This window comes from Mastomys coucha, unplaced genomic scaffold, assembly GCF_008632895.1.
Source record: "Mastomys coucha isolate ucsf_1 unplaced genomic scaffold, UCSF_Mcou_1 pScaffold20, whole genome shotgun sequence".
Classification (NCBI taxonomy): Eukaryota; Metazoa; Chordata; class Mammalia; order Rodentia; family Muridae; genus Mastomys; species Mastomys coucha.
In genome coordinates, this window is record NW_022196903.1 from 101,717,554 (window position 1) to 101,744,553 (window position 27,000).

The following is a 27,000-nucleotide window of genomic DNA, read 5'->3' on the forward strand; positions in this document are numbered from 1 at the left end:
GAGGTGTCAGCTGACATCAGCTGGGCTTACCCTCCCCTTACCCCCCTGAACACTGAGTGAGCCCTGTGTCTTGCAGGAGACTAGCTAGCTGTGTGCCACCTCTCCCTGTTGGGGGAGACAGATGACAGGCTCCATTTATTTATCTATTTTCTTAACCACAGTACTTTGTTTTCTCAAATGATCAGATTGTCCCCCCCAAATACTTTTAAAGTCGCCCCATGCTGGGATGTCAACTGTGCGGGTTATCCTGAGGATCTGCCTTCAAGTGAACCGCAGCCGTGTCCCTTAAGCAAGCAGTCTCTCCTGTGACCCCTGGGTGTGAGAAGCTGTTTTGTGGCCTGTGGCCCCAGGAAGGCCGGTCTGGGGACTTGGAACTGGGGTTTGGTTCCCCATCTTCTTATGGGTTATTTTATTTGTGGTTGTGTTTGGTTTTATTTGTAGCTGTGTAATGGTTTGAGGGGAACCATTAAAAGTTGGTTTCTGATATTTAAGCAGTTGCTCCACAATTCATTTATTTGATGGCCATTTATTTTCATCAAGTTCGCTGAATGTAAGAAGGATCTCATTGAGGGGAGCTAGTCAAAAGGAGATGTAAAACATTAGCTTCTTATCGATTTGCTGTCAAATGACTATGGAATGCCTGCCATATGCTGAGCCTGATCAAAGTGCTATGGAGGCGGCTGTCGGTCACAGGGTTGAGACATTTGCCTTCATAGAGCTTACACTTCTGCACAAGGCAGTGAGCAGCTGGACAGTAAACACAGCAGTGAGAGCCACAGCATCTTGCTCTTGTGAGAAGAGAACTGGGCATTTGACGAGAAGCAGTTGACCTGGACTTCGTTTGGGAATGCCTTCATCAAGGCAGGAAGTCACCTGAGTGGGGAGACAAAAAAGATGAGGAGGGCCTAGCTGTGTCAAGACCCAAGTGGTGGCATTGAGTGGCTGCCACAGAGCCGTTTGCCACAAGACTCTCTGGTCTTTTTCCTAGGGATGAAAGAAGGAGTGAGTAAGATCGCTAGGGTGAGTGCCGACTCACTGTGCCGTCTTCTCACCACGCTGTCGGTTTCATGTTGAATGGGGATTCAGACCCCTGTGTTCTTTCCTGGTTTTCTCATCATACTTGACACAGTGCCCAGCTCATGACAGGTGCACAGTAGTAGGTGGGCGAGTGGATGAAATGGGAAGAAGCCATAAAGAAAGTAAAAGGCAATAAAGGGCAGTGGTGGGGACTCCAGGTGTAAAGTCAGTTGAAGAGTCATGGTCTTAGAAGCCTTAGTGACCACACAGTCAAGAAGATAGAGATGGGCAAGGAGTGATTGCAAGGGAAAGGTCAGAATAGAGGGTATGCAAAGGAGCGGCAGAGCCTGTGTGGTCAGGCCCAGAAGTCAAGATCCATGAGCAAGAAGAAAGGACATGAACAAGAAAGTATAACATAAGCAGTTGTTGGACAGATGCTGGGGTTTATCAGTAGATGGAAAACGTGGCTCTGTGGGGCAGGTTACTAAGTTGGGAGATACACACATAAGAGCTAGAGGAATTAGGGGGTGTTGCAGAGCTGCAAGGGGGGGTTATAGTTCTTTCCAGCATTGGAAGCCTAGGCCGTCCCTGTAGGAACTTCCATCTTGCCAGAATCAGGTACGAAACTGATCTCCTGAGAGAAGGAATTATATTGTCTGAAGCTTCATCTCATTCCTTTGGAAATGACCGTATTGTATTTTTATGTAAATAACTCACAACAGTGTGGTTCTTGCAAGGGGGTGAAAGCGAACACTCGTAAATGAAGTAGAGACACCATATTGTGTTTTCACATCAACAGTATACACTATTGCTTGCAGTGGGGCCAAAAACAAATGCACATCCTACAGGAAAACTACCTGGTAATTCCGAACATCATCTAACCACTCCTAGCTATGGTGCAAGGCCTTATTTAAAAATTACTTTTTTTCTCGAAGCATTTAAGTTTGCTCCGCCCACTGTCACTCTTAGCTAAGCTCCTGTCCTATGATCCTACACCTTCCTGAGCACTTTTGGCTCTCAAACCTCAGCCTGGCTTGTAGATAGGTCACGTTTACCTATGAACATTCCCTGTGGAGTAGACAGCATATTTCCATTCTATTCGTAGGGATGTGCACAGGAGCATGGAGAAGACAAACGACCTCCCTAGAATAATCACTACAACCATTTTCCATTTTTGTCGTTTGTGGAGTTATTACATTCATTGTCCGTTGATATGAGAGGAGAGAGGTTCTTCCTAGCTGAATCACAGTGAGGGCAGAGGGGTGCTTCTCCAAGCTCAGCTGCTTCTTTGAAGTTCTCCATGTTGAAAAGCTCAAGTCTTAAACTCCCGGGAACGAATATGTGGAATGGTCGATCATTTGCAAAGCTTATGGCCTGCCCAGGATTTCCATTTAATGTGGGGATCTTAATTGCGACCATCTCATGGGCTTTCCTTGGTGTTGAGAATCTCTTCTTCTCCATGACAGCACTCATTTTTCTGCCGGCTGACAGAAGATAAGAAATCAGAGAAGTTCTTCAAGGTCTTTTACGATCGAATGAAGGTGGCCCAGCAGGAAATCAAGGCAACGGTGACAGTGAACACCAGTGACTTGGGAAACAAAAAGAAAGATGATGAAGTGGACAGGGATGCCCCATCTCGGAAGAAAGGTAATATGCTTTGGTCCATTGGACTGGAGCTTGCAGAGCAGCCCTGTGTTATGCTGCATGCTTTTCATGACTTCCAGGTTCTAACATACCTTCTGAACAGGGCCTTTAGAAGAAAGCTACCACTCTGGTTATGTCATCCTTTCAAGTGGCCAAAGCCCTGCCACCTCGGAAGGTCTTCCTGCTTAATAAATTCATAAATATCCTTATGTATGCACAGTTCTAATTAGTATGAATTACATTCGATAATTTTCTTATTTCTGTGGCAAAGGACCTGAGACACAAACGACCTAAGACAGACCAGGCTTATTGCAGAGCACACCCTTAGGTCATAGTTCTCACAGAAGGAAGGCCTGGTGGCAGGGATGTGAAGCAACTGGTCACATTGCATCCACAGTCTGCAAGCAGAGTGTGATGAATGGATGCTCGGCTCCTTTTCATTCAGTTCTCAGCAGCAGCCGGTAAAATGGTGCCACTCACGTTCGGGGTTGTTCTTCATACATCAGTTAACCTCATCAAGAAACTCCCGCACAGACAAGCTTCAAGTTGTGTTTCCATGCCAACACTACATCTCATCAAGTTGGCAATCCAAATTAAGACCCATGGTTTTTGTTTGTTTGCTTGCTTGTTTTTGCTGTGTTTTTCTGATTATTGTAAGAGAACATTGAGAAAATAGTGTACTTTTAGAAGTCTTGTCTGTCCGTGTCAGGTGACTTTAGTTTCCAAACTGCAAACTTTTCCTCTATAATCTCTTTTCAAAACAAAAAGAAAAGTGCTTGGGGTGAAGGGCTGAGTTTAGGAGTCAGACAGCCCTGAGCAAATTAATTAACCACTCTGAACTCAACTTCTCAAGGTTAGTACTAGATTTGTCAATCAAGTAACTGTTGACATTTGGAGAATGTTCCTTGCCGAGGCTATAGGATGTTGAGCAATATTTGTGACCTTTAGCTTGTCAGATGCCATTCACACACACGTATGCCCAACCAAAAATGTCTCCAGGCATTTCCACTTAGCTGCTGGGGAAAGTTAGGGACAAAAAAAAAAAAAAAAAAATCACCACTTTCACTACAGTTTGAGAACCACTAGTGTAGAGGGGGTAAAAAAAGGGGGCGGGAGAAATAAACCTACCAAGTCCTGCTGAGGGCTGAATATGAACCAGGTGTACGCTAGCCATCTTTCTGCAATAATAAATACCTGAGACATATAAATGTCATAAATGTCGGGCCAGAGCATTTCTGTCTAAGCTCGGAGTAATTGAGGTTGCAGTCTGGTTGCTCTGGGACCCACCTTGGAGCAGCACATACCTCCTAGAGCAGATAGAAGAGGGCAAAACTATTCACCCATGGCAGAGAATCAGAAGAAACCAGAACGGACCTCGTTAAGGACACACCCCTCCTACTAACCTATGACCTCCCACCAAGCCCCACCTCTTGAAGGTTCTATCCGTTCCCATACCACTAAAGGTGGGGGGGGGGGGCAAAACCATCACCTATGGGCCTTTGAAAGATGTTCTTAGATCCGAACTGTAAACAGCTATTGTTCAAAGTTCTTTACCTATCTTTGTCAATTTATGTACTCCTCAAGTTAACCCTGTACTTAGATAAAATGGCTATCTCTATTTTACAGATAAGGAAACTGAGGCACAGATAGAGTAGTATGCCACTGAGCCAGCATCAGAGCCCATGCAGTCCATACCCCCACCCCTGCCTATGATGTCATAGTTGTCCCATAGGGTTATTCTTCAGAAAAGATAAGATAATACACACAAGTGCTTACTCATGGTACCTTGGCACATGCCAAGGGGTCAATTGCTGTTGTCATTAGCATTACACCAAGCCTCTTAGAAGCCTTCTAGAAGTCACTCATGTGCTCACATTTTATGGAGGAAGAGGCTGAGGCTCAGAGCCACAGGTTATGGGGTGAGCAGAGCCTGTACTAAGGGGTCTTGCTCTACAGCATAGCACAAGCCTCAATGGCATGCCAAAAACACTATAGCGTTAGCAGGACTAGGCTTTACATTCCACCTATCAAGAGACTGAGAGGAGATGGTGGCTTCCTGGATTGCTTTTGCCAAGTGTACTGATCTCTCACAAATGCAGGAATCTGGGCTTCTGGCTGGCATATAGAATATAGAAAATAGAACTTCTGAGGGTGTAGCAGTATTGACTGTCACAAGTTTGCCTTTTAGCCAAAGAACCCACAACACAGATAACAGAAGAGGTCCGGGATCAGCTCCTGGAAGCATCTGCTGCCACCAGAAAAGCCTTTACCACCTTCCGGAGGGAGGCCGACCCTGATGACCATTACCAATCTGGAGAGGGCACCCAGGCTACAACGGACAAAGCCAAGGATGACCTAGAGATGAGTGCAGTCATCACAATCATGCAGCCTATCCTCCGCTTCCTGCAGCTCCTGTGTGAAAACCACAACCGAGATCTGCAGGTGAGAGACTGGGCTGTGGGGACCTGGAGACCTGCAAGAGGAAGGAGGGGTCTTGGGTAGGGGGTGTAAATATTCACAGGTGGGAAGCCAGACTGTGGGGGCCCTGGGGCCTACAGGAGAGGGTTCTGGGTTGGGGAACCTGACACCGGCAGGTGAAAGCCCAAGGTTGGGGGACCCTAAGATCTGCGAGTAATTGACTGAAGCACAGGAAGCCCCAGCATTTGTAGGTGAGGTCCCTGGAGACCTCAACACCTACAGGTGGGAGTGTGGGGTAGGTTGGGCCATGGTGTCCTGCTTCCACTCATGTCACTTAGGCCAGCTTGCCTGAATTGAAGATCCAACACTACAGACTTTCTGGGTGACTAATAAAAATATGAATGGGTGATCTGTCCTTTCATGTCTTCACCAGTGTCTCCACAAGGTCAGACAAAGACAGCCTCATTCATTAGGGACATTAACTCCATATCTAGTTAGTGTGCATAGGTACCTATGTGCATGTCTTATAGCCTGCTACTCTTTGCCATCAATAACAATAGATATTCAGGTAATAATTGAAGAGATGAATAGGCTGTTAAATATATTAAGTACATGAGATTTAAAGACATTGTAGGGTTTGGCAGATCATACATACACTGTAGGCCCAGATCCCCTGGATGAGACTCTGTTCAGGCAGAACAGAGCATTCCTCTCCCAGAGCTCCAGAGTCTGGGTATTGTCTCACTGGCTGGTATTCCTGTGTCTCAAGATGATGATGTCATTTGTCCCTCTACCTTATAACAGCATCATTGGTCAGAAGGGAGACTGACTAAGGGACAAGTGAGTGATCTGTGTGAATCTAGGCCCCAACAGCTCATTGGTAGCATCTTTGTGCTCAAGGCTCCCTCTGCACTGCTAAGCATAGGGACTGGTATTCTGTACTGTGCTTCCATGGGGTGTCCCTGACCACCACCAACTTTAGGCTCCCCAAAAGAAATGGGTGGCAGCAGTTCCTGTTGTGCACACTGGAGAACACATATTCAGGAGGCAGCACTAGTGGTGACCAGACCTCACTCATCCCCCAGACCTGAGTGTGTGGAGCAGGAGGACTGGGACCAATCAGAGATTGCAATACAACGTGCTAAGTGCTGTAAAGGTCCGCACAGCTAATATTTGCTGAGTTCCCGGCTAAACACCCAAGGATGACTTGAGTAGAACACTCTGTGCACATCACAGGGACAGTGCTGATAGATAGGTTCTGAGCTGGCTTCTGGTTTCGTGGATTTGCCCTGTCTTTCTTCTTCCTTTCTCCTTCCCCCTCCCCCATCCCCAGGTTCCTAGAGTAGGAAAATAGAGCCGGGCCCTAACTGCACAAGTTCATAATTTCTTGCTGGAAGTCTTCAGAATTATAGTCTTAGACTTTATCTTTCATGTAACTCTTCCTCTACCTTACGCCCTTGGGATCCCTGGAGAGAGCGGCTTTTAGTGAGGTCTTTAAACTGCTCTAGGGAGAATTGGGGGTGAGGGCAGCGTGTGTGTGTGTGTGTCTGTGTCTGTGTGTGGTGTGTGTCTACACATGTGTACACAGGATATACTCACATATTTTAAAAAGACCTAGCAGCGCAACATTTGAAGGTATATGAGGATTTTCCAATTAGGTGGTTCTAAGCAACTTTTTTCTTAACCATAGAATCCTTTATTTGAAGACATCTTGTGCAGAAGTGGACTCAAGCTGAGTAGAACAGAGCAGAACTGCCCTGCTGAGAGTGGACACTAGAGAGGCCCAGTGCCTTCTTCCCCCAGCCCTCATCGCTAGGAGCTCTAGAGCATAGGGGTCAGTCCTGGGAACTTCAAGTGTCTTCAGTGCCCTGCTGTGTTCCTGGATCCACTGGTTGGGGGAGGCGGGGAGGTTAGAAGCATCTTTCAAAAAACTCTCAAAATATGTATGAGAGTGCAGTAATGAGACTCATCTCTTGGTGTGGTCGTTTTAAAAATCAATTTTAAGGAAGAGGTATGGCTCCCCACAAATCAGGGGGTCACCTGCACCACTAGCATTCTATTTGAGAGACACTAGTTCTGAAAATGACAGGAAGTGGGGTATACCTACTCAGAATGCCACCCTTTGGCAGGGATAGTGGGGCACTTTTGTACATATCAGATGAGTTCTTAGAAGATGCTTCTAACCTACTCCCTTCCACCAATGGATCCAGGAACATCCCAGGGTCTTACAGACACTCAGGGTCCCCAGGAATGACCCTCAGTTTTTCTTATGACAGCCAGGCAGGGGTGGTTGGCTCCCTGGTGCAAAGAAACACAGATCTTCTCAGACAGAGGAAGCCCCAGCCTTCTGAGGCAGCGGTCTCTGGGCTCTTGCCAGTTTCGCATCGTATTTATAACCTTGACTTTCCTGTTGGTAGATGTTCCGTGGAGAGAAAGCCACTGAATTTGGCCTTGCCAAGTGGGCCATCACTGCCTTAAGCAAGGCCTGCTTAGTCAAAAACCTGATGAAGGACTGCCCTTTCACCAGAGTGTGGTTTTGAGTGTTTGCTGAGCCCGAGCTTCCCCATCCCCAGGTTAAAGACCCAAGGCTACATGAGCACAGGCCTGAAACCTTTCCCTTCCTCACCCATCTCCATCCCCCACTTCACCCTCCCGAAAAGACCAGAGTTTCTTCATGCTGAGGAGGCAATGTGCTGTGTGCTAAAGGTGAATTGACAAAGCTTCCCTGGGCCCCTCAGTGAGAAATGTGTGTCTGCCTGTGTCAACGATAGGAGGAAATAGAGCTGAGTTTAGGACAAGGGAGATTCCAACTAGACACTGCAAAAACCATGAGAGGTGGCCCTCCCTGGGGAGCCACATAAACTGATGGCCTTCTTTGTTGTCTTTTCTCCATATGTTCAATTTAATTCAGGTTATTGCAATCAGTTTTGATAAGGCAGCTAGTTAGTGCCAGTCCTGTGTACGCTGCCTGCAGCACTGAGCTGGGGGATGTTTTCAGTGGTACCGAGGGACCTCTCCAGTGTGGAGCCCACGCCGCCCACCTGCACTGAAAGCAGAAAGGCATCCTATAAGGCTCCTGTCCCATAACATGGGGGTGCTTCAGAGGCAGACAGGATTTCCTGGACGAAGTGACTTTCTACTACATCCTAGAGGAAGAGGAGTCGGAGGAGAGGCCAGGAATGTGTCAGACAGAGGAAATACTGTGTGGAGCCCCAGAGGCAAGAACGTGAAGAGTACTTAGAGAATATGAAGTTGATCGCTGCTGCCAGAGAACACTGTGGTGGAGGCAGTGACTTCACACAGCAGAGAGGAACATACTGGGAACAGTGATGTCACTGTGGTGGGCTGCGCAAGGGATGCTGGGAATTTGCCTCTTAAGCATCCGGATCCTTTCAATGCCTGGGCTGAGGACCCTCTAACCCTGTGTGTTGGGGGCCCCGCCAGGCCTTTAGACAGGTTGCACCTTCCTTTGGTAGTCACAGCAAGGGACTGTGTGTGTGAGTGAGTGAGACCCTTCGCTGCCTACCTGTAGCCCTGAAAAACTACTCACTTACCTCAAGAAAGCCCACAGGGTAGGACAATGAGTAGTCTGTGCTTCCTCTGTCCTCTTCCAGAACCTGGACCCTCATTATTGAGTGAAGAGGGCTGAGGTGAAACTGGGGAGCTAGGCATGCATCCTGATGAGTTAGCAGTCTGCCAACTTACCCGCTTTCAACCCGTTCTTTCACGGTGCTTCAGCTGTCATGACAAGCATAAATAAACCTTCTTCCTCGCTTTTCTAGTGACAGGAAGTATTCAAATGAAAGAGTTATATCTCGTCTGTCCACAGAGAACTGTCTCCCTCCTTACTCTATTTAGAAACATTTGGCACAAATTTAAATTACACCGTAATCTGTATGATTCATAAAACTACTTTTTTGTAACCTACAGTATAACTTAGAGCCCTTTCCACGTTGGTGTGCCAGGACCTACTCAAGGACTCCAACTGATAATATGGAATATTATGGGTAGATTGTATTTTTTAGCTATTCCCCAGTCGGTGGGGATTTGGGTCGTTTCCATTTCTCTGCTGCTGTAAACAGTGCTATCATGAGTGTCCAGTAAATACTCTGTGAACAGAAGTGGAATCACATCAAAGCTCATGTCCACGGTACATTTCTGTTGATGTTATCATTTTTACTTCCCAATTTCTACAGTAAACATTGCCCACTTTCTAACTCTGAGATAACTAATATTGTCGTTGATTTTCTTTCTTACTACAAGACTCTCAGACAAGTGCCTCTTTAGCAGAATACCCAGCTTTGCTAGACCACCTAGATGTTGCTTTCTTTATCTTGTTGAGGAAGGATCTTGTTTTGTTTCTATTGGAGAATACAGTCAGACACATATGCATGAATACACACCCCCACACCCCACACCCCCACACCCCTACCCCCCCCCCACATACCTACTCTCACCCCATACTTTAGTAAGAGAAATGGTCATGAGCTACAGCCAAACTCTGTGTGCGTGTGTGTGTGTGTGTGTGTGTGTGTGTGTGTGTGTGTAAAGTACGGCAATTTTTTCAGTACCAGTGATGGAACCATGGACATTGTGAGTGCTAGGCAAGCTCTCTCCCTGTGAGCTAACCTCCAAGCTGTTAAGCCAGACTCTAACATCTCACTTTGTGGTGTCTGTACTAGTCTTGTGTTCAGCACATACAACCCTCTAACCACCCAATAAAAAGATGATACACAAGGGTAAGGGAAAAGGTAAGCAGAGAGGTTGGGGAGAGGGATCCATTGGTAAATGGCTTGTTACGCAACTAAAGACGAGAGTTCAGATCTCTACCACTCATGTAAAAGGCTGGGCATTGCAGTGCATGCCTGTAAACCCAGCACTCGATGGTCCCTGATGCTCACTGTTCAGCCAGCCTGGCCAAGCTGATGAACCTCAGGTTCAGTAAAAGACACTGCTCAATCAATAAAGTGGAGAGCAATGGAGGAAGATGCCTAGCATTGACTACTGGCCTCCATGCAGATATACATGATCACGTACACCTGGAAGCCTTCATGCATACACACACGTAAACACACCCACCACATATACATCGGTACCCAGATTAATTTTGTTAAAGGAGTAAATGGAAAAAATGAAAATTCATACCAAAAGAACCTGAAATGGATTTTTTTCAAGAGAATTGCTCCTTCCCTGAACCTCATATAGACATACTGGAGAAAAAGCCAGTATGGTAGCCATCGAGCAAGAGCACTGCTTGACCATCCCTGGGCCATCAAGACTCTTGTAGCCCATATTGCACCTGTCCTCATAGCAGCTGGTCATAGTCCTGATACCAGGACACCAGCCTACAGCCTAGAGACAATCAGAGCAGCAGAATCAGATGACCTTTTTTTCCTCTTTATTTCCACTTTGTTCTTACACGCCCCATTGCAGAATTTCCTTCGTTGCCAAAATAATAAGACCAACTACAATTTGGTGTGTGAGACACTGCAGTTTCTGGACTGTATCTGTGGGAGCACAACTGGGGGCCTTGGTCTCCTCGGACTGTACATAAACGAAAAGAATGTAGCACTCATCAACCAAACCCTGGAGAGTCTGACTGAGTACTGTCAAGGGCCTTGCCATGAGAACCAGGTAAATCCGTTTGTACTCTGGGATGGGAGCAAGATGTATTTATTATTTGGAAAGGTTTAACAGAGGACAACCTGAGGACATAAACCACCTGCTTGCCAATCTTAAGGAGCTCCTAAGACAGGAGCTCTTTCTCCAGCAGTGGAGAAGTTTCCAAGCTGCTTTTTCATAATCCAGAACTCGACCTTGACCCAGTGAATACGTGAGGTTGACCTTGTCCTCTGGCTCAGTCTAGATTGATTTGGTTTAAATGTCCAATTGTAACTGACTTTTAGGGGTAAGTAAGAAAGTTACAGTGAAAGTAGCACCTGAGAAGAGTAACCTATTCTAAACACTAGAAAAGGTCAAAAAGTGATTCCTTGAAACTCCTCAAAGCCCAGCTAAGTAGAAAACACCTGCTTCCTGTGAAAATGCGTGGACTCAGAGGAGAACATTTGTAGTTGAGATTTAACACCATGGTCTTCTGGGAAAGGAAAGACCGGCTAGCCTTGCCCAACCTCACAAGAAGTGTCATTGTGGAATAGAACCCAACATCTTTTTTTTTTTCCTTAAGCAGAATCCTTGCTTTCATATGGCATCTGGAAGATTCTATGAGTTTGCTTTCATATGGCATCTGGAAGATTCTATGAGTTTGCACTTCAAGGCTAGAATGACTGATTTTTAGCTCCAGACGGTAGCTCTTTCCTGGCTGGAGAGCTGGCGGGTGAAGGCTTGAAATGGTTGGTTCTCTACTCCATAGGCTGGAAAAGTATGAGGTGCAAAGTTAGTTAGGGGAGGCGGGACCTGTACCCCAAGGAAAGCAGCTTAAAGTAGATAACTTACCATCTATCTGTGAAAAACGGTAGTCTAAGTGTGAAGGCATTTTTTTGGTAGATCCACTTCCTTCTCCTGGAAGGAGATGGTATAGGTCTAGTTATAAGAAAAAAAGAGAAATCCAGGGATTCTGGAGATATGTGTGTGAGTTTTCTTGCTACCTCCAGTTTATTTTCCTGCTACACCAAAGCTTATTGAAAGGAACAGGCTAGGGTAGCTTGTGCTGCAGTCAAGGATCCTAATTGGAGGAAACCGTTGCATTTTGATACCATCCAGACTGAGCCAAAAGCTTGCTCCCCAAGCTTAAGCCTTAAGCAGAAGTACCAAATTCACAAGATGAGTGGTGTAGACAGAACGGAACACAATTTTAAAGGGGAGAGGGGGCTCAGATCCCGGTATCAGTCACACACCAAATTTTCCTATAAGAACAAAGCCGATTGCACTGCACTATTTGGATTAGACTCAGCCAATTTATCAGTTAGGGTGTATGGGGACTTTCCTACTGTTTACTGTTAATTCTGAAACTAGAGATCTTCATCTGTCTTTTATTTTTACCACTTTCTCACGGAAAATTGCACTCTCCCCAAACGACATTACTGGGAGTGGTAAGCATTGTGTTGAAATAGCAGTTTAGCCTGTTAGCCTTTGACGTCTGATTTATGGCCAGCGTTTGTGTAAATGCCTGTGTGTGTGCCTGTTTACACAGAACTGCATCGCCACCCACGAGTCCAATGGCATCGACATCATCACAGCCCTCATCCTCAACGATATCAACCCTCTGGGAAAGAAGCGGATGGACCTCGTGTTAGAACTGAAGGCAAGTGGAAACTGAGAGCTAAAGGAGGCAGCCTTTGGGAAAAGTCAGTGTACGCTTTGCCTGGCATGTGACACAGTTGGTATTGTGAAACTGAATACCAAAGACATTCTGTTTAACTGATCAAATGACCCACACTGTACATTCTGACCTTAAATGCAGATCCTCACTCTTCCCAAAGAAGGGCCTCGGGAGTATCAGCTTCTCAGGTCACCTAGAGTGAAGAGCTTGTCACCAAAACTGAGAAGCAAGTTCAGAAAGAATAAAAAGCTTCAACTCTGAAATCTACTGGGGTTTGAAGGGGACGAGAAAGGCCATTTCTCTATGGTTTCTGATCTTACTGCCTTTGGGGGAAGGGGCCTGAAGAAGAACCGTCCAACTGAGCCCTTCCAGTTACTCAAAAATAATAAATAAATCAATCAATTTTTACTTAGTTAAGGGACACCTTTTCCCGTTCTGTCATTGGCTGTGCAGAAGGGTGGCTGATAACGTTAGCTTAAAATAAAAATGTGCCTCCAGTCCTCTGTTGAGTTCTTCAGATTGTCACAAGTGGGAGACCACAGCTGCCAACCCTGGAGCAACCCTAGCATTTGATGCCCTGTGGAAACAGCTTTATGGAGTTAAATGATGGCTTTAAGGCGCTTACTCTATAGGGTTTACTAGCTGACAGACCATTCTTGAGGGTCTGTGTGTGCTGCCCCAATCTCTTGCCCTTGTCCTAGGGCGTGTGTGTGTGTGTGTGTGTGTGTGTGTGTGTGTGTGTTAGGGGTGAGGGGAGTTCCAGAGATTGCCAAGGATTAAAAAATAATAATAATAATAAATCCAGTTGGAGAATTGACCTTGCAACCCACCCTGGTGTGGGATGCTGTTTGGAAACATGTTAGCATCTCTAAGCACATTTCCTCTTCTGCTGTTCCCACGTTAGGACATGTTGAGATCTGTGCTCTCTCTTATACCCAGAGGCAGCAGTAAGGGCTTTATCATGACTGGGAAATAGCCTTGAATTACTAAGGTCAGCTGAAAAGCTCATCTGTATTGACTGCATAAAAGATGACAGAAGAAGGCAAGGCCTTTGGAAGATGTTAACACAGACTTCTCCAGGAACAGCATGGTTAATTTTATTTTGCCTTTAGTGTTTAGAACTGAGAGTCCAAATGCATGGTTGATTTGAACATATGGTTTAAAGGGAATTTTTTAGCACTTTTTTTTTCCTTCTGATAAATACTTTATACTTGACTTGAATATCAGTCAAGCTCTCGTATGGCTACCATTTATCAGAAAGTACATGATGAGTATCTGAAATAGACTGAGACATGCATGTGTTCCTGGTTGGCATTTCAAGTGCTTTTTCAATAAATTTAGCCATCTGAGAATTATGCTAGAAAGATGGAGAGCACAGTAAATGGACTGAACTTCTATTGACCAAAAATGGGGAGGAAAACTGATCTCAATTTCTAAACCCTAGAAAGAAAATACAAACTTTTGAGGCCTATCTACAAAGAAGAATATAAATTGCAGACCTGGGACTGCCAGGTGTGGACACATGGACATTATTAACGTAATAGGAAGTTATGCCTCAGTGGATGTGAAGTGTTCCTTTGGGCCACTTTTGTTCACAAATATCATATGTACTCAAAATATTAGGAAGCATGAAAGTTGATGGATTTTGGACAAGGAGAAATTACATTTATTGCCTGTCATCTCTGTCCACCAATATTGAATAACAAAATATTTAGGGAAGAAAGGTTGTATCTATACTGAAAGTGTGTGTGTGTGTGTGTGTGTGTGTGTGTGTGTGTGTGTGTGTATACCTTTGACCTTATTCTTACTCCCCAGAGAGTGTAGTCTGAGTGTTGATGCAGCATTTATGCCATACCAGGCCTAACAAATAATCCAGAGATGAAATAGACAAAGAAGATACATAGATTATATGCACATGTTATTCCCTGTGGATACAATGAGAAAACCACACCTATCAGCACCCTTATGTAAATTGCCTATTTCTGCTAGAGCTGCTGTGGGGTTTACTAGCTAACAGACCATTCTTGAAGGCAGTGTCTTTTTTTTTTTTAAGATTTATTTATTATTATACATAAGTACACTGTAGCTGTCTTCAGACACATCAGAAGAGTGCATCAGATCTCATTTCAGGTGGTTGTGAGCCACCATGTGGTTGCTGGGAATTGAACTCAGAACCTTTGGAAGAGCAGTCGGTGCTCTTACCTGCTGAGCCATCTCACCAGCCCGAAGGCAGTGTCTTAAGTGTGCTCCTAAACAACCTCTCATCCTGTTCTGGGCTCCAGAGATTGTCAGAGATTCCAAAAATGTAATGCATGTCCTAACAAATACAGGCCTCTTAGTCTCAACTCAGGCTATGCCCATATACTTCTAAGGTTCCCAGGAGCATACCCTCTGACTGGTGAAAGTACTGTGCAATGCACACCCGTTCAGCTGGGCACATATGTCCAGGCAGCTGCCCAGGCTTCTCCTCCATATTTCTTCCCTTGGTTCTCTCCATTTAGAACAATGCTTCGAAGCTACTCCTGGCCATCATGGAAAGCAGACACGATAGTGAAAATGCAGAGAGGATCCTGTACAACATGAGGCCCAAGGAGCTGGTGAGTTGTCACCCATCCCTTGACAGGAGTACCAAGGAACTCAAAGCAAAATTTGGGACAGAATAATGGACCTGCTTCTTTGAGCTTCTGAAAACATTCCACAATAATTTAATCCAGCCCCATGACTGCATAGAGAAGTACGGCAGTGGACATGGGATGTTTCACATTGACCTATCAGCACAGTCCACGTGTGGAAGCTTCCCTCCCCTTTGCTTGATCTCGGAGACCAGTGTGCAGTGAGTGAGTCTTGAGTTCATGTCCATGGCTTGTTCTTTTGACTATGTCACCGTAGTGAGCTCTCTGAGCCGCACTCTCCAGATCTGTAAAAGAGAAGGTAATATTACTTACATTGAAGGGTCATTTTAAAGTCTAGAACACAAGAGTCCCATCAGACTTTTAGCATGGTGCCTGGCATATAGCCCAGTGTGAATTGAGGTCCATTTTCCTCTCCATATTCATTATTAGGCAAGCGTTCTACCACTGAGCTGCATTCCCAGCTCTTGATTTGGGGCATTTTGCTTTGTTTTTGCAAGAGGGCAGGGGTAGGAATGAGACATGGTCCCATGTAGTTCACGCTGAGTTCAAACTCACTGTCCAGCTAAGGCTATCCTTGAACTCTGGACTCTACCTCCACCTCCACAAATTGGGGTTATGGGTCTGCACCACCATTCCCTGACAGCCTTGATGGTTTAAAATGATGAATTACTGTACCCCAGCTTATGATCCCTTTCATACACTGGGATGACTGGTGTGTGCCACCACACATACATCGCCTACTGCCACGTCTTTTAAAGACTTATAAGTTCACATCTGTTCTTGCTGCAGTTGTCTGAACAACAGGAGAGTCTATTTTGAATGTTGGTGTTTGCTTTTTGTTTCCTTGAAACATGACCTGGTTTATTTTCCAAGGGTGACATTTATGATAGACTGTGACTCCCCATGCTGGGAGTTGGTGGTTTGAGCTGTGAAAGGAGCAGTGTTCAAGGATGGGTGATACGAGCCGAGTCTATTTGGACTTTGCCCCATGCAAATAAACTGTAACCGACAGGCTTAAATGAGGGCATTAAAGCATTTCTGCCTCCTGGTGACCTGGATGTGCACTAGAGGCCAGACCAAAGTCCCTTTATGTATCCTTTAAATAAAAGTTCACAGCAGCGTGGTTCTTTGATCCCTGAGGTCAGGTAGTGAGTTCTCTGCAGAGACAGGATTCTCTGCGAGTTTACATAACAGTTTATGTAACTGGGGGTAACTGGATAGCCAAGGGTCATTATTTAGTAGGGTCAGAGTGGCCCTTGCATAGAACCCATTTCAGATCATATGAATTAAGAATATGCCCTGACTCTTCAAGACTGTCATGGGTAGAACAAGTGCTACGAGCCCTTGCTATAGCTCCACCAACTCCTGGGTTGCCCCCTTTTGGTTAGAGAACATTATTCTGGATCACAGAAAGGATCAAGTCTTCTTGTAGCAACCAGGGCTCTAAGAAGACAAACGGGAAGGAAGTTTGAAAATCCAGAACACATCCGCATGTGCACATGTATGCATGCATGCACCTATGTGTGTTCTCTGTGTACATAACATGCTGTGTTTGGTTTTAGAACTGCTTGGAAAACAAGCTTAGAGAACGAGGGTCTCGTCCCTGAAGTTACATCCAGCAGCTGAGCCACTGTCAGCACAGAATATGTAGCTTTCCAAATGCCTCCTGGTGACCTCTTGGATAATGAGAAGGTCCCAGATAATGACCAGTGGCAATGAAGAAGGTGCCCCAGGCTGAAGTACCTTCTGAATCATCCAAGGAAATGATAAATTCTTAGTATAACTGAACATATTTACTCTCAGTGTTTGAATTATTAAATTCTGAATGACATGTTTACTTAGGAAAGCTTGGCAGGGCATTGTGCCGAGTGCCACGGGGAGGGTTTAGATGCAAGCAGTCCCAGCTTCTTCACCCTGGGAACCAAAGTGAGTGGGAGCAGTCAGCAGATGGTACAGTGCTCTAAGAAGTGTGCTAGGAGGTTGTGAGGAATCCTAGAGTCAGACAGGCAGCTGTGAAGGGTAGTGGCTAAGTTCAAGTCCTGGTTCATGAACCATGACCTTAGCAACATTCTTTTGTGTCTTTATTTCCACATCTATAAAGGAGTAGGAATTTCTGAGACTTCACAAAATGTTTGTTAGCATGACATTTTAACAGAAAGAGATTGCACTAATTTACCAAAAGCTAATGGATTTCTTACTAATCTGCACTCCCCCTCATCAAACCCCAAGGAAGCAGTGGGATAAGGAAAGTTTGGGGTGGGGAGTGTATCACATTTTGCTATTTTCAAGGGTTTGGGTAGTACTGGTGGTAGTAGTGCATGTCTCTGTGCATGTTCATGGCGGTGGTGGTGTACATATAGAAATCAATCACTGGCTCACTCTTTCTACTGTGGGTTCTAGGATTCAAACTGAGCCCTTCTGCTTGCATGGTAATGAACCATTTAACCAATGAACTATCATATCTCAAGAACCCTTTGTTACCCTGTTAGTATTTTTTTTTTCACCATCGACTTCTAGTGCAGAAGGATATGGGCCAGCCATTGAATGTATTGGTCCAAGTAGAGTGAATGAACTTCTCTCATGAGGGAAGGTGGTACTTACTCCTGGGATCATTAGAACTAAAGAGTCTGGGCTGCATCCAAGCCTGATGGGATGGGCTATAGTCCTTGGTGAGCAGTGTCTGCTCCAGGAGTAGAGACTGCTGTCTAAGCTATAGATGACAGTCTTACAGGGGTCAGCCCTGAGTCAGGAGATGTATTCTCTTGTCTCTACCCAAAGGTGGAAGTGATCAAAAAGGCCTACATGCAAGGCGAAGTGGAATTTGAGGATGGGGAGAATGGTGAGGATGGAGCCGCCTCCCCCAGAAATGTGGGCCACAACATCTACATCCTCGCTCACCAGGTACAGCTCTCTCTTTCTCTTGACCTTCTACACATCACAAGCATGCTAAGCTGGAGGTGCCCTGAGACTGACTCTTCCGGGAAAGCTTTCTTCTAGCACTGGTTGTACCCATGTGAACATGGCTTGCAGGTGTGTTTGCCCACCTGCCTTGAGGGGCTGAATTCCAGGACACTGCCATTTTTACAGTATGTTAGGTCAGGGACTTGGAAATCCCCATGCTCTCTATACACATCTACCCTTGAGCAGTGATACTGAATGCTTGTCTGGAGCCGCTGAAAAGGAGTCTTGGGCATTTTATAAATACTAATGAGTTTCTCTTAACAACCTAATGAAATAAACTTGAGCCTCCTTGATTATCACATTTGGAGATCTGTGGGAACCTGTCCTTACAGTTTCCTTTTGTTTGCCTTTCTGGGTGATACTTGCTTCCCTGACACCAACATGCCGTATTTCATAATCTCTTCCCAAGTGTCTGGGTTTTTGAAGTGGCTTCTTCGGGTGTGCTAGTGTCTTCAGGTGTTGGGTGGGGATGGGACAGCTGAAGCCCAGTGGAGATTGGCATGTCCTTTCCTTAGCCTCTTTTAAACTTGGGTACAGGACCTGGGCATAACACAGTGAAGGAGGCAAGAGGCCTGGAGTTACTAGGTCCCTGCCCCTGCATACATACTGAATGATTTCAAACACTCCCCTGTCCCACATCGCCTCCATACTCAGCGCGTAGCATCCAAAAGGGTTTCTGAAGAGCCCCAGAATGGAGGCTTAATAAGGTGCGAAGAAAACTTCATGTCCCTCCTGCCTAGCTTAAGAAATCAGAGCAAAGGTGTATCCTGCATGGGCATGAACTGTCCACTCTTTCATGCCAGTCTCCCAAAATAGTCTCTGGGCAAAGCCTCTCTTTAGGTACCTTGGCCTTTGGCTCACTGCTGGTCATTGTGCAGTTTTTTTTAGACTCAGTTAGAAAAGCTGGGTGCAGCTCAGTTGATATAACATGCAAAAAGCCCTGGTTGCAGCAGTGTACATTCGTAAAACCGGAATTCTGGAGGAAGAAACAGGGGAATCAAAAGGTTAAGGTCATCCTCAGCTACATCACAAGTCCAAGGCCAGCCTGAGATACATGAGACCCTGTCTCGAAGAAAGAAAGGAACCTAGAGTTTAAAACGCTCTTATAATCCTTGACTCCCAGTGTCTCTTTGCTTGTGTTCTAGTTGGCTCGGCATAACAAAGAACTTCAAACCATGCTGAAACCTGGAGGCCAGGTGGACGGTGATGAAGCTCTGGAGTTCTATGCGAAGCACACAGCACAGATTGAGGTATGAACCAATCAAGCCATGAACGGGGAATGCTCAGGCAGCAAGGCCTGGACCTGCAGTGTTCTCACTGCTCTGAGCAATAAAAACGTTGAAGTGCTTCCTGTTTGCTAGCTCCTCCCATTAGGTACCAGATTTCCAGTGCTGATCAAAACAATCCTGATTACTGCTTAACATGCAGAGGGGAGACATGCTGATCAGATCCATATAGATTTGATTACAACTTCTGGCTGGCTCCTAAAGCAAGTAGGTAGGGCTGAGGAGACAGCTCAGTTGATAAAACATTTGCCATACAACCACAAGGACCCAATTCAGTGTCCAGAGCCCACAGAAAATAGCCAGACGTATTATCATGCACTGTGGTCTCAGTGCTGGGAAGACAGAGGCAGGCAGATGACTGGGTTTGCTTGGCCTTCTTAGAGACAGTTTGGTCAGTGAGAGACCCTGTCTCCAAAAAGGAACAGGAGGGAGAGAGTGCTGTTGACTGATAGATACCAAGGTTGACTCTGGCCTCTCTCTGTATATGTATACCAGTACCCACCCGCACATATGAACATATATACACATGAAGTCTAGCAGAGGGACCTGTAGCTTATAGGAGGTCTGTTCTGAATGAATGGAATCTAGATACAGAGTGAAAGAACACAGGACTGGAACAAGCAGTTCCCCGAGGGAGGAGCTTCGCTGACCTCTACAAGGAAGACAAGGTAAGGGGTGTGCAAGAGAAGGCATGATGGCTGGAATGGAGTGAATCAAGGTGAAAATGTGCAAGTTAAGGAGAGGAAATAACACAGAGAAGTCGAAGTGTACACACTGTCCTGGAAAGATGCCTACACTTGATCTTCAGAGCGGTGGAACTGCTAGCATCTCCCCCACCAGAACCCCACTCTGCTCTATGCATCTTAACAGGGCAAAACACTCATTGACCTCCTCAACTACATAGCATCATCTCTACCTGGAAAATAGAGGAGCTCTCCACTAAGTTTCCTCACTTTCAGGCTCACAGCTGGAGTATGAATCCCAGGCTGTCTGACCCCCGATCCTTTAGATCACCTGCATTGTCTCTTAGTATCTGAAAAGAAACATGTCTGGCTCCAGGGTCAATAAACAGGATAGTGTACCTTGTTTTGCTAATGGATTTATCATAATGTCTGGAGAGGGATTTGATAGACATTAGAGACTGGTTGGGCAGAATGACACGTTCAGGACAGAGACTCTTGGGAGTCTCTTCTTACCTGCTGTCTCAGCTCTCCAGACCGTCCTGATGACATGCTTCATTTGACCAACTCAATCAGCCATGCCAAATGTATGTGAACACATAGTCTGGATTTATTGATCCTGGCCAGAAGCTTAGCCAAAAGGCCAGCTCTGTCTTCTGCATCCTTTAGGAGACAAGCTTGGCAGTGTAGAAGGTTAAAGATGAATAGAATCAGGAGGGTATTGTCCAACTCTCTGGCCCAATTGGGAGGAGACTGAAGCCTGACTGAGATGAAAGGCATGAACAAAGTCTCTTACTACTAGGGATAGAGAAGAAATGCTATTCTGTCCTCTTGATTCCCACCCACTGCTAAATCTGCCCAAGCAAGGTAATTTTAAAAACTGTTCTAAGCCTCTGAAGCTGGCCCTTGCCTGGCCAGGATCCTCCCTTTGATTCCCCTATGTATGCAGATCCGAGGTACTGTGTCACAGCTGCTTGGGGCTTCGCTAGCAGACTTTGGACCCTTCCCTCTTCAGCCATAGAATGCAATTCTTGCCAGAAGTCTTCCTCTCTCCTCCCTTTTCCTGCTGAAGCCAGCTGCACATCTCTTTTATGCTTGAGTGAAAGAAGGGATGGTCCTAATGCTAGTCTGTATGAAGCAGGTGGCCACTTCACAACAAATATATAGAGTAGGCCCATGAGCCTGTGTCCCAGCCCTTGAGCCTGTGTCCCAGGCTGGTTCTAGGTATTAACCACACACTGTGCTTCCAGTTAAACCAGTTTGGCTTTGAACCAAAACCATTCTGACAGCAGAGTGATTCTGAGTCCCCCTACCCCCTAAAGCCTGAGCTCTAGCTAGATTCAGGAGGCCCTTGTACTTATGGAGTCAGCTGTGAGAACCTGTCTGACTTCTATAAGAGTTTCCCACTACAACTGGGCCTGAGTCATCTCTCTTGCCCCATCAGGGAACAAAGGTATTGAGAGAGGGAGCAAGCTCTTCCTGTCAAGGGCGTCAGCCGTGGGCTTCACCTGACCGCCTCAGCTTCTGGGGAAGAATGCAGGAAGGCCAAGAGGCCATGTCTCTGGTGTGCTGCAGCCTGTGACCTTTCAGAACTCTCTGCCCTTAAAACTGTGAATTAGTACAGTGTCTTGAAATTGGAAACAGATTACTCTGGAGATGGAGCCCATCTAAGGAGGAAATGGAGGAACCCTGCAGCCCCCCCCCCCCCCCCCCCCCCCCCCGCAGCACCACAAAGCCAGTTTAAGGAACACTGATGCCCTCCCAGGGCCAGTGGGCCTAACGGTCCATATATCATGCATCCTGAATATTATGACAAGATGTAAGAAGTCATTGCAACTGTGGTAGAAAAGCAAAGGTCTGCTCTAAAAGTTCCTTTTCAGAGTTAACCCAGTTCTGCTCTCTGAGGAAGAATAGTAGGTGAGGCTTATACTGTGAATGAACATTGTCCTATCTAGCATGATAGCCATTAAGCCGTCCCTGTTAAATCAAAATTAGGTGCGAGTAATTATTCTGTTGCTCGTTTGCAGTAGCTGCATGTGCCTAGTGCTTAGTGGCCTCTGTGACTAGTGGTTGTCCTCGTGGACACACCAAGAATGGCCCCATCATTGCAGAAAGTTCCATTGTACAGCACCAGCCTCCGCTGAATGTTCTGAAACACGGTATAAATTGTTCCAGATGAAAGCCGGTCATATCTAAAGGAAAATGAGAGATGGGTTTCCCATCTGCTCCTTTGGATCAACTAATTTTTATGCTCTACAGTGTCAGTGTCTGTTGCTGCTGAGTCTTTAGGCTGGCTGAGCTTGTCAGCTTGTGAAATCGAGCTGGTTGTCTTTAAGCTTATCAGTTGTTCGTCCAGACAAGCACTTCAGCAATACCCAGCCATGGTTGTACATTGTTTATCTACAGTCTCACAAGAGCATCACTTTAGAGTACCTTGGGGGTATGTGGAGTGTAACTATAATGCTTTCATGATCCCAGTGACTATTTTTAAAAAAGAAATATCCCATGCTACAGTCACAAAATTCAAGCCAGTATTTAAAAGTGGAGAAGCATTCAGATATTAAGGGGGGAGGTTGATCATATTTAAATGAATGGAGCATGAGGTTAGACAAATTCTTACAGACTTAACACAACTTTTATGTTTGGAGTGTGCATGCACAAACACACACATGCACGCAGCTGAGGGCTTTCAAATCAGACAGATTCATATTATCCTGAGCCTCGAAACCCAAGTTCACTGCCAAACTCGAAGCAAAAGAGTCTGCATAAAAGACTTAGAGAGTAACCACTTACCCTCCATTTTAACCCTAGATTGTCAGACTGGACCGGACAATGGAACAGATTGTCTTCCCCGTGCCCAGCATCTGTGAATTCCTGACTAAAGAATCCAAACTTCGAATATATTACACCACAGAGAGGGATGAGCAAGGCAGCAAGATCAATGACTTCTTCCTGCGCTCCGAGGACCTCTTTAATGAGATGAACTGGCAGAAGAAACTTCGAGGTGAGTCATAGTGCCTGGACACGCTCTGGGAATGTACAGCTCCGAGGCTTCACACCTGGCCAGGGGAGTGTGTGTACCTCCAAGAACAAGCAAGTCAGGAACGGTTGGTGTTGGTGTCGCCCTCTGAATACAGAGACCTTTGGTAGTTCAATATCCAGGCCCAATCTAAGGGCCCTAAATGAGCTACATTCACGCTATGAAATGGGCTTCATGGATGGCTTAGCGTGCCGGCTTAGGTGTTTCCCTGTGGAAACTAATTAGGCACAGAAAAGACTCTGCCCCCCCCCCCCCCAGGATGGTTCCCTCCGGCTGGGAGTGCAGACTGGCACACCTGTTCCTGAGACCTTCTATCTTCCCTCTGATGGAGTAGCTCAGGGTCAGAACTCCCAGGCATTTATAGGCGGTGCAGTTGTTTGCCATATAAGATGCAGCATGGCTCACTAGCAGGTCCCATGACAAAGCCAGCCAAGTCAAATGAAGATTACTTGTCTAAGGCGCATTTATAGTGCTTCGCCCAGAGGGCTTCTGGACTCCCAGTTTTCATTAGCGTTTTTAATGTGATCCTTCAGCACCAGCAGTGAGCTTGGCAGCAGCTGTTGTGACCAACTTTAAAGGATCATGCTTTATTTGTGTGCGAGTTGGGTGCCAGGGTTTTTTTTTTTTTTTAATTTTAATCTGAAACTCCAAAGCCAGACTCTAGTTGAGATCTGCCAGGCGTTTTGCAGGGTGCGGCCAGGGTAAGAGAGAGCACGGTTTCCGGGACCTCTTGTGCTATCTTTGGTCCTTGCCAGCCTGAGCAGAGCCAGGCCTGCCTTCCTCACCAGGCTTACCTTGTCTGCCTTCCTCCTCACTTCCCTTGCTCTCCTGGGTTCACACATGGCAAAGAGTTGTGCAATCACAGTAGTAGCAGGTCCTCAGTACCAAGGAGGAGAGCTCCTAGGGAGAAGCGCTCTCTAGTCCACCTCCACCACCCACCGCTTCTACGCACTCAGGCAGGCAGCTTACCCATTCCCAGACCCTCTGGGAGCTGGTGGGCAGTAAAGATTCATTTTCTCCAGAGATCCTGCCTCATCATTCCAAGATTTTTAGTGAAGTATAGCTAATGTCTTCTCTTATTTCAGTCTTCCTGGCTTTTGCAAAGTAGTGTTTGTTTTAGGGAAGTTTAAAGACAACAATACTTGTCATCTGAAAATCTTTAATTGCCTCCAAAGCTACGTGCTGAGAGAAAAATGGAAAAACAATAAGTGAATTAAACAACCTAAGTACTTAGGAAGGGGAGAGATGTACTCATTAGAAACAGAATTAAAATAGAACACACTGCTTTTCACTTTCTGCCAAGTGTGCAGAGATTTTTCGGTCCTGTTGACAAAGCTGGCTTACCTTTGGCTGAAGTCGTGAAGGTTGTGACGAATGTGATGGGAAGCCAGTAGGCAGTTCTCCCTCAGTGTCTGTCTACTGATGTGAGTGTTTTGTAGTGTTAAGAAATCAGTATAGGGCTGGAGAGATGGGTCAGCAGTTCAGAGCCAGAGCTACTCTTGCGGAAGAGCTGAGTTCACTTCCTGGCACCTGCCTGGCCACTCACAACCATCTGTAACTCCAGTTCCCAGGGATCGGACACACTCTTTTGACCTCTGAGTACCGGGCATCATGTGATACACATACATACATGCAAACTACATGCCCATGCATATAAAATAAAGATCAAGAAATTTGATTTGCTCCTCGGAAACCCTTTCCTGCTTTCTTCTTGAAAGATATACACACACCCTTCTATGCATACACATACTTTCTCGGGCTGTCCCTTTCTGACACCTGAAGAACTTCTGTCTGGTGAAGAGAAGACTCTACGCTGTGTAACCCAGACGACAGAGCAAGAGGAAGCTCAGATGGAGTTGCTTATGCTGACTATTTCTTGCTTGGAATTTTCCCTCGTGCTTATTACATTAGAGTTAGCATTTGCTTGTGTGGCATCCTAAGTCATCCAGAAAAGCCCAGTTTCTTTAAAACAAACCAGGAACCAGCGTGACCAAGACATGCCCTGGATGCAATTACTTAAATAGCTTCATCTGGCTCAGGTGCTAGCGGTCTACCACTGTGCTGGTGTGTGGCAAGTACAGCACTTCTCCTAAGTCACAGTCCTTAGGGAACATGCTGCAGGGGGACAGTGGGGGATCCGGCAGTGCGCATGTTTCCTCCTGTGGGAACTAACGCTCCGTAAGAAGACCGGCGGCACAAGCAGATTTTGAAGTGGCTACAATATGAAGCTGATTATGACCAGGGATATAACCAAGAAATGACAGGTTACAGGAGTATGGGGAAAGACTTGAAAGAAGAGGATGAGTGATGGTAACGTCTAGCAGAATTTGGATGGACACAGCCTAGAAGATTAGGGGATGGGGAGGTATGTTCTGTTGCCTACTGCTGCAATATCAAACTCTGATGCTTACAAGAACATGAATGTACTATTTTACCGTCTGGAAGTCTGGAGTCTGGCGAGGTTCTCACTGAGTTAAAAAAAAAAAAATCCAGATATGGATAGGATGAATCTTCTGCCTCCTCCTTTTACTAAAATTACTTTGTCAGTCCCTTTTGTCATGTAACATAACACATTTACAAGCTGACAACTGAGGTTTCAGACATTTGGACATTATTTTGCTTATCATAGAAAATATGTTAATTGCTTTAATCATTCACAAAGCACAATGACCTAAAACAGCAAATACTCATTTTCTTATAGTTTTCTGTTGGTCAGGAATGGCTTAGCTGGATAGGTATGGCTCAGGGTCTTTCATTAGGTAACCGCTGAGATAATGTCCAGTGCTGTTGTCATCTAAGCTCTTGCCTGGCCCTGATGAGCCCACTTCTTACTGCTCTCTAATAGCTCTGAAAACAGGGCATTCCTTTCTTCCGCACATAGACCTTTCCAATGAATTTGGGATATCCTCATGACACAACAGTTGCTTTCCTTAGAGTAAAGATTGAAGAGCAAGCATGAGGAGAAAGCCACAGGGCTTTTATGACCTGCCCTTAGAAACTCCATGCCTGCATGTAAAATGTCCTCTTCATATTAGAAGCATAGCATAGATAGAGCCATACTCAGGACAGTGTGATTAGCTGCCCCTCTCATGGTATTCCATCAAAGGAAGAGTTACATCAAAGACTGGGGCATGTGCTGTATCCCAGCAGAAAGAGAACATGGAAAGCACCACATGTTTGTGGGAACTACCACTAGGTGAGGATGGAGAAGCAGCTTATATGGAGAACTGAGAAGGGAGAAGGTTTTGGAGAAGGATGGGACCTGGTTCCATGTACCACTGGAAGTGTGAAGATATTGTGGATCTTTAACCATAACTTTATACATGTATTAATAACTAGTTGACCTATAGAACTGATTATTCATTCAGATTCAATGAGATTCAGATTCAGATTCAGAGAGTGTAATGAATATTAGCTTTGAAAAATTAGATTTATTTGTCAGCTATGTACCCTAGTTAAAGACCACTTATGGCAGCTGCACCGAAGGGGATGTGTTCCCATGCAAGGAATTCTGGCTTCCAAGGACCATCGCAGATTTCTGCCAGCTTCTTGTATTTTTCCCTGGACATCTTATGAGCTCTTGATGCCACACATGAGTGTGCAGAGGGTGCTGCTGTCAGTTTTCCTGAAGCTGTCCCTCAGCCTCAGCACTCACCAGCGTTCAGCCATTCATCTCTCCTGTTATTTTCAGGCGTTTTTGTTGTTGTTGTTGTTGTTGTTGTTGTTTTACATATACCAGAGGTATCCACTTCAGAACCCAAGGAAGTGCCAATAGCTGTTACAGTCAGACAAGATGAATTCTCATCTCCAGTTTGCTTCAGCAGGCTTGGGGTGTGGCTCGGTTATACAGTGCTTGCCTAGCATGCGTGAAGCTCTGGGTTTGATCCTCAGCACCATATAAAAGACACAAGTGGCACACAGTGTGCTCAGGGAAAAAGAGGTGGAGGATAAGAAGTTTGAGGTCATCCTAACCTGTGTGGTTGGTTCTAGTCTAGCTGATACCACATGGAACCCTGACTCAAAAAAAGATTTCATTTTTGTT

The 27,000-nt window shown here is 45.7% G+C and overlaps 1 protein-coding gene across 20 annotated transcripts in view; it reads left to right on the plus strand.

Moving 5' to 3' along the window:
- The window catches only part of Itpr1 (inositol 1,4,5-trisphosphate receptor type 1), a 335,636-nt gene that overhangs the window by 254,958 nt on the left and 53,678 nt on the right, over positions 1-27,000 (plus strand). For all 20 annotated transcript variants that reach the window (XM_031382803.1, XM_031382806.1, XM_031382804.1 and 17 more), the window contains 8 exons: positions 2,484-2,664; positions 4,850-5,103; positions 10,513-10,713; positions 12,230-12,340; positions 14,860-14,955; positions 17,770-17,892; positions 19,098-19,202; positions 22,730-22,922. In XM_031382803.1, coding sequence (XP_031238663.1) covers positions 2,484-2,664; positions 4,850-5,103; positions 10,513-10,713; positions 12,230-12,340; positions 14,860-14,955; positions 17,770-17,892; positions 19,098-19,202; positions 22,730-22,922 — 1,264 coding nt within the window. The remainder of the gene's footprint in view (positions 1-2,483; positions 2,665-4,849; positions 5,104-10,512; positions 10,714-12,229; positions 12,341-14,859; positions 14,956-17,769; positions 17,893-19,097; positions 19,203-22,729; positions 22,923-27,000) is intronic.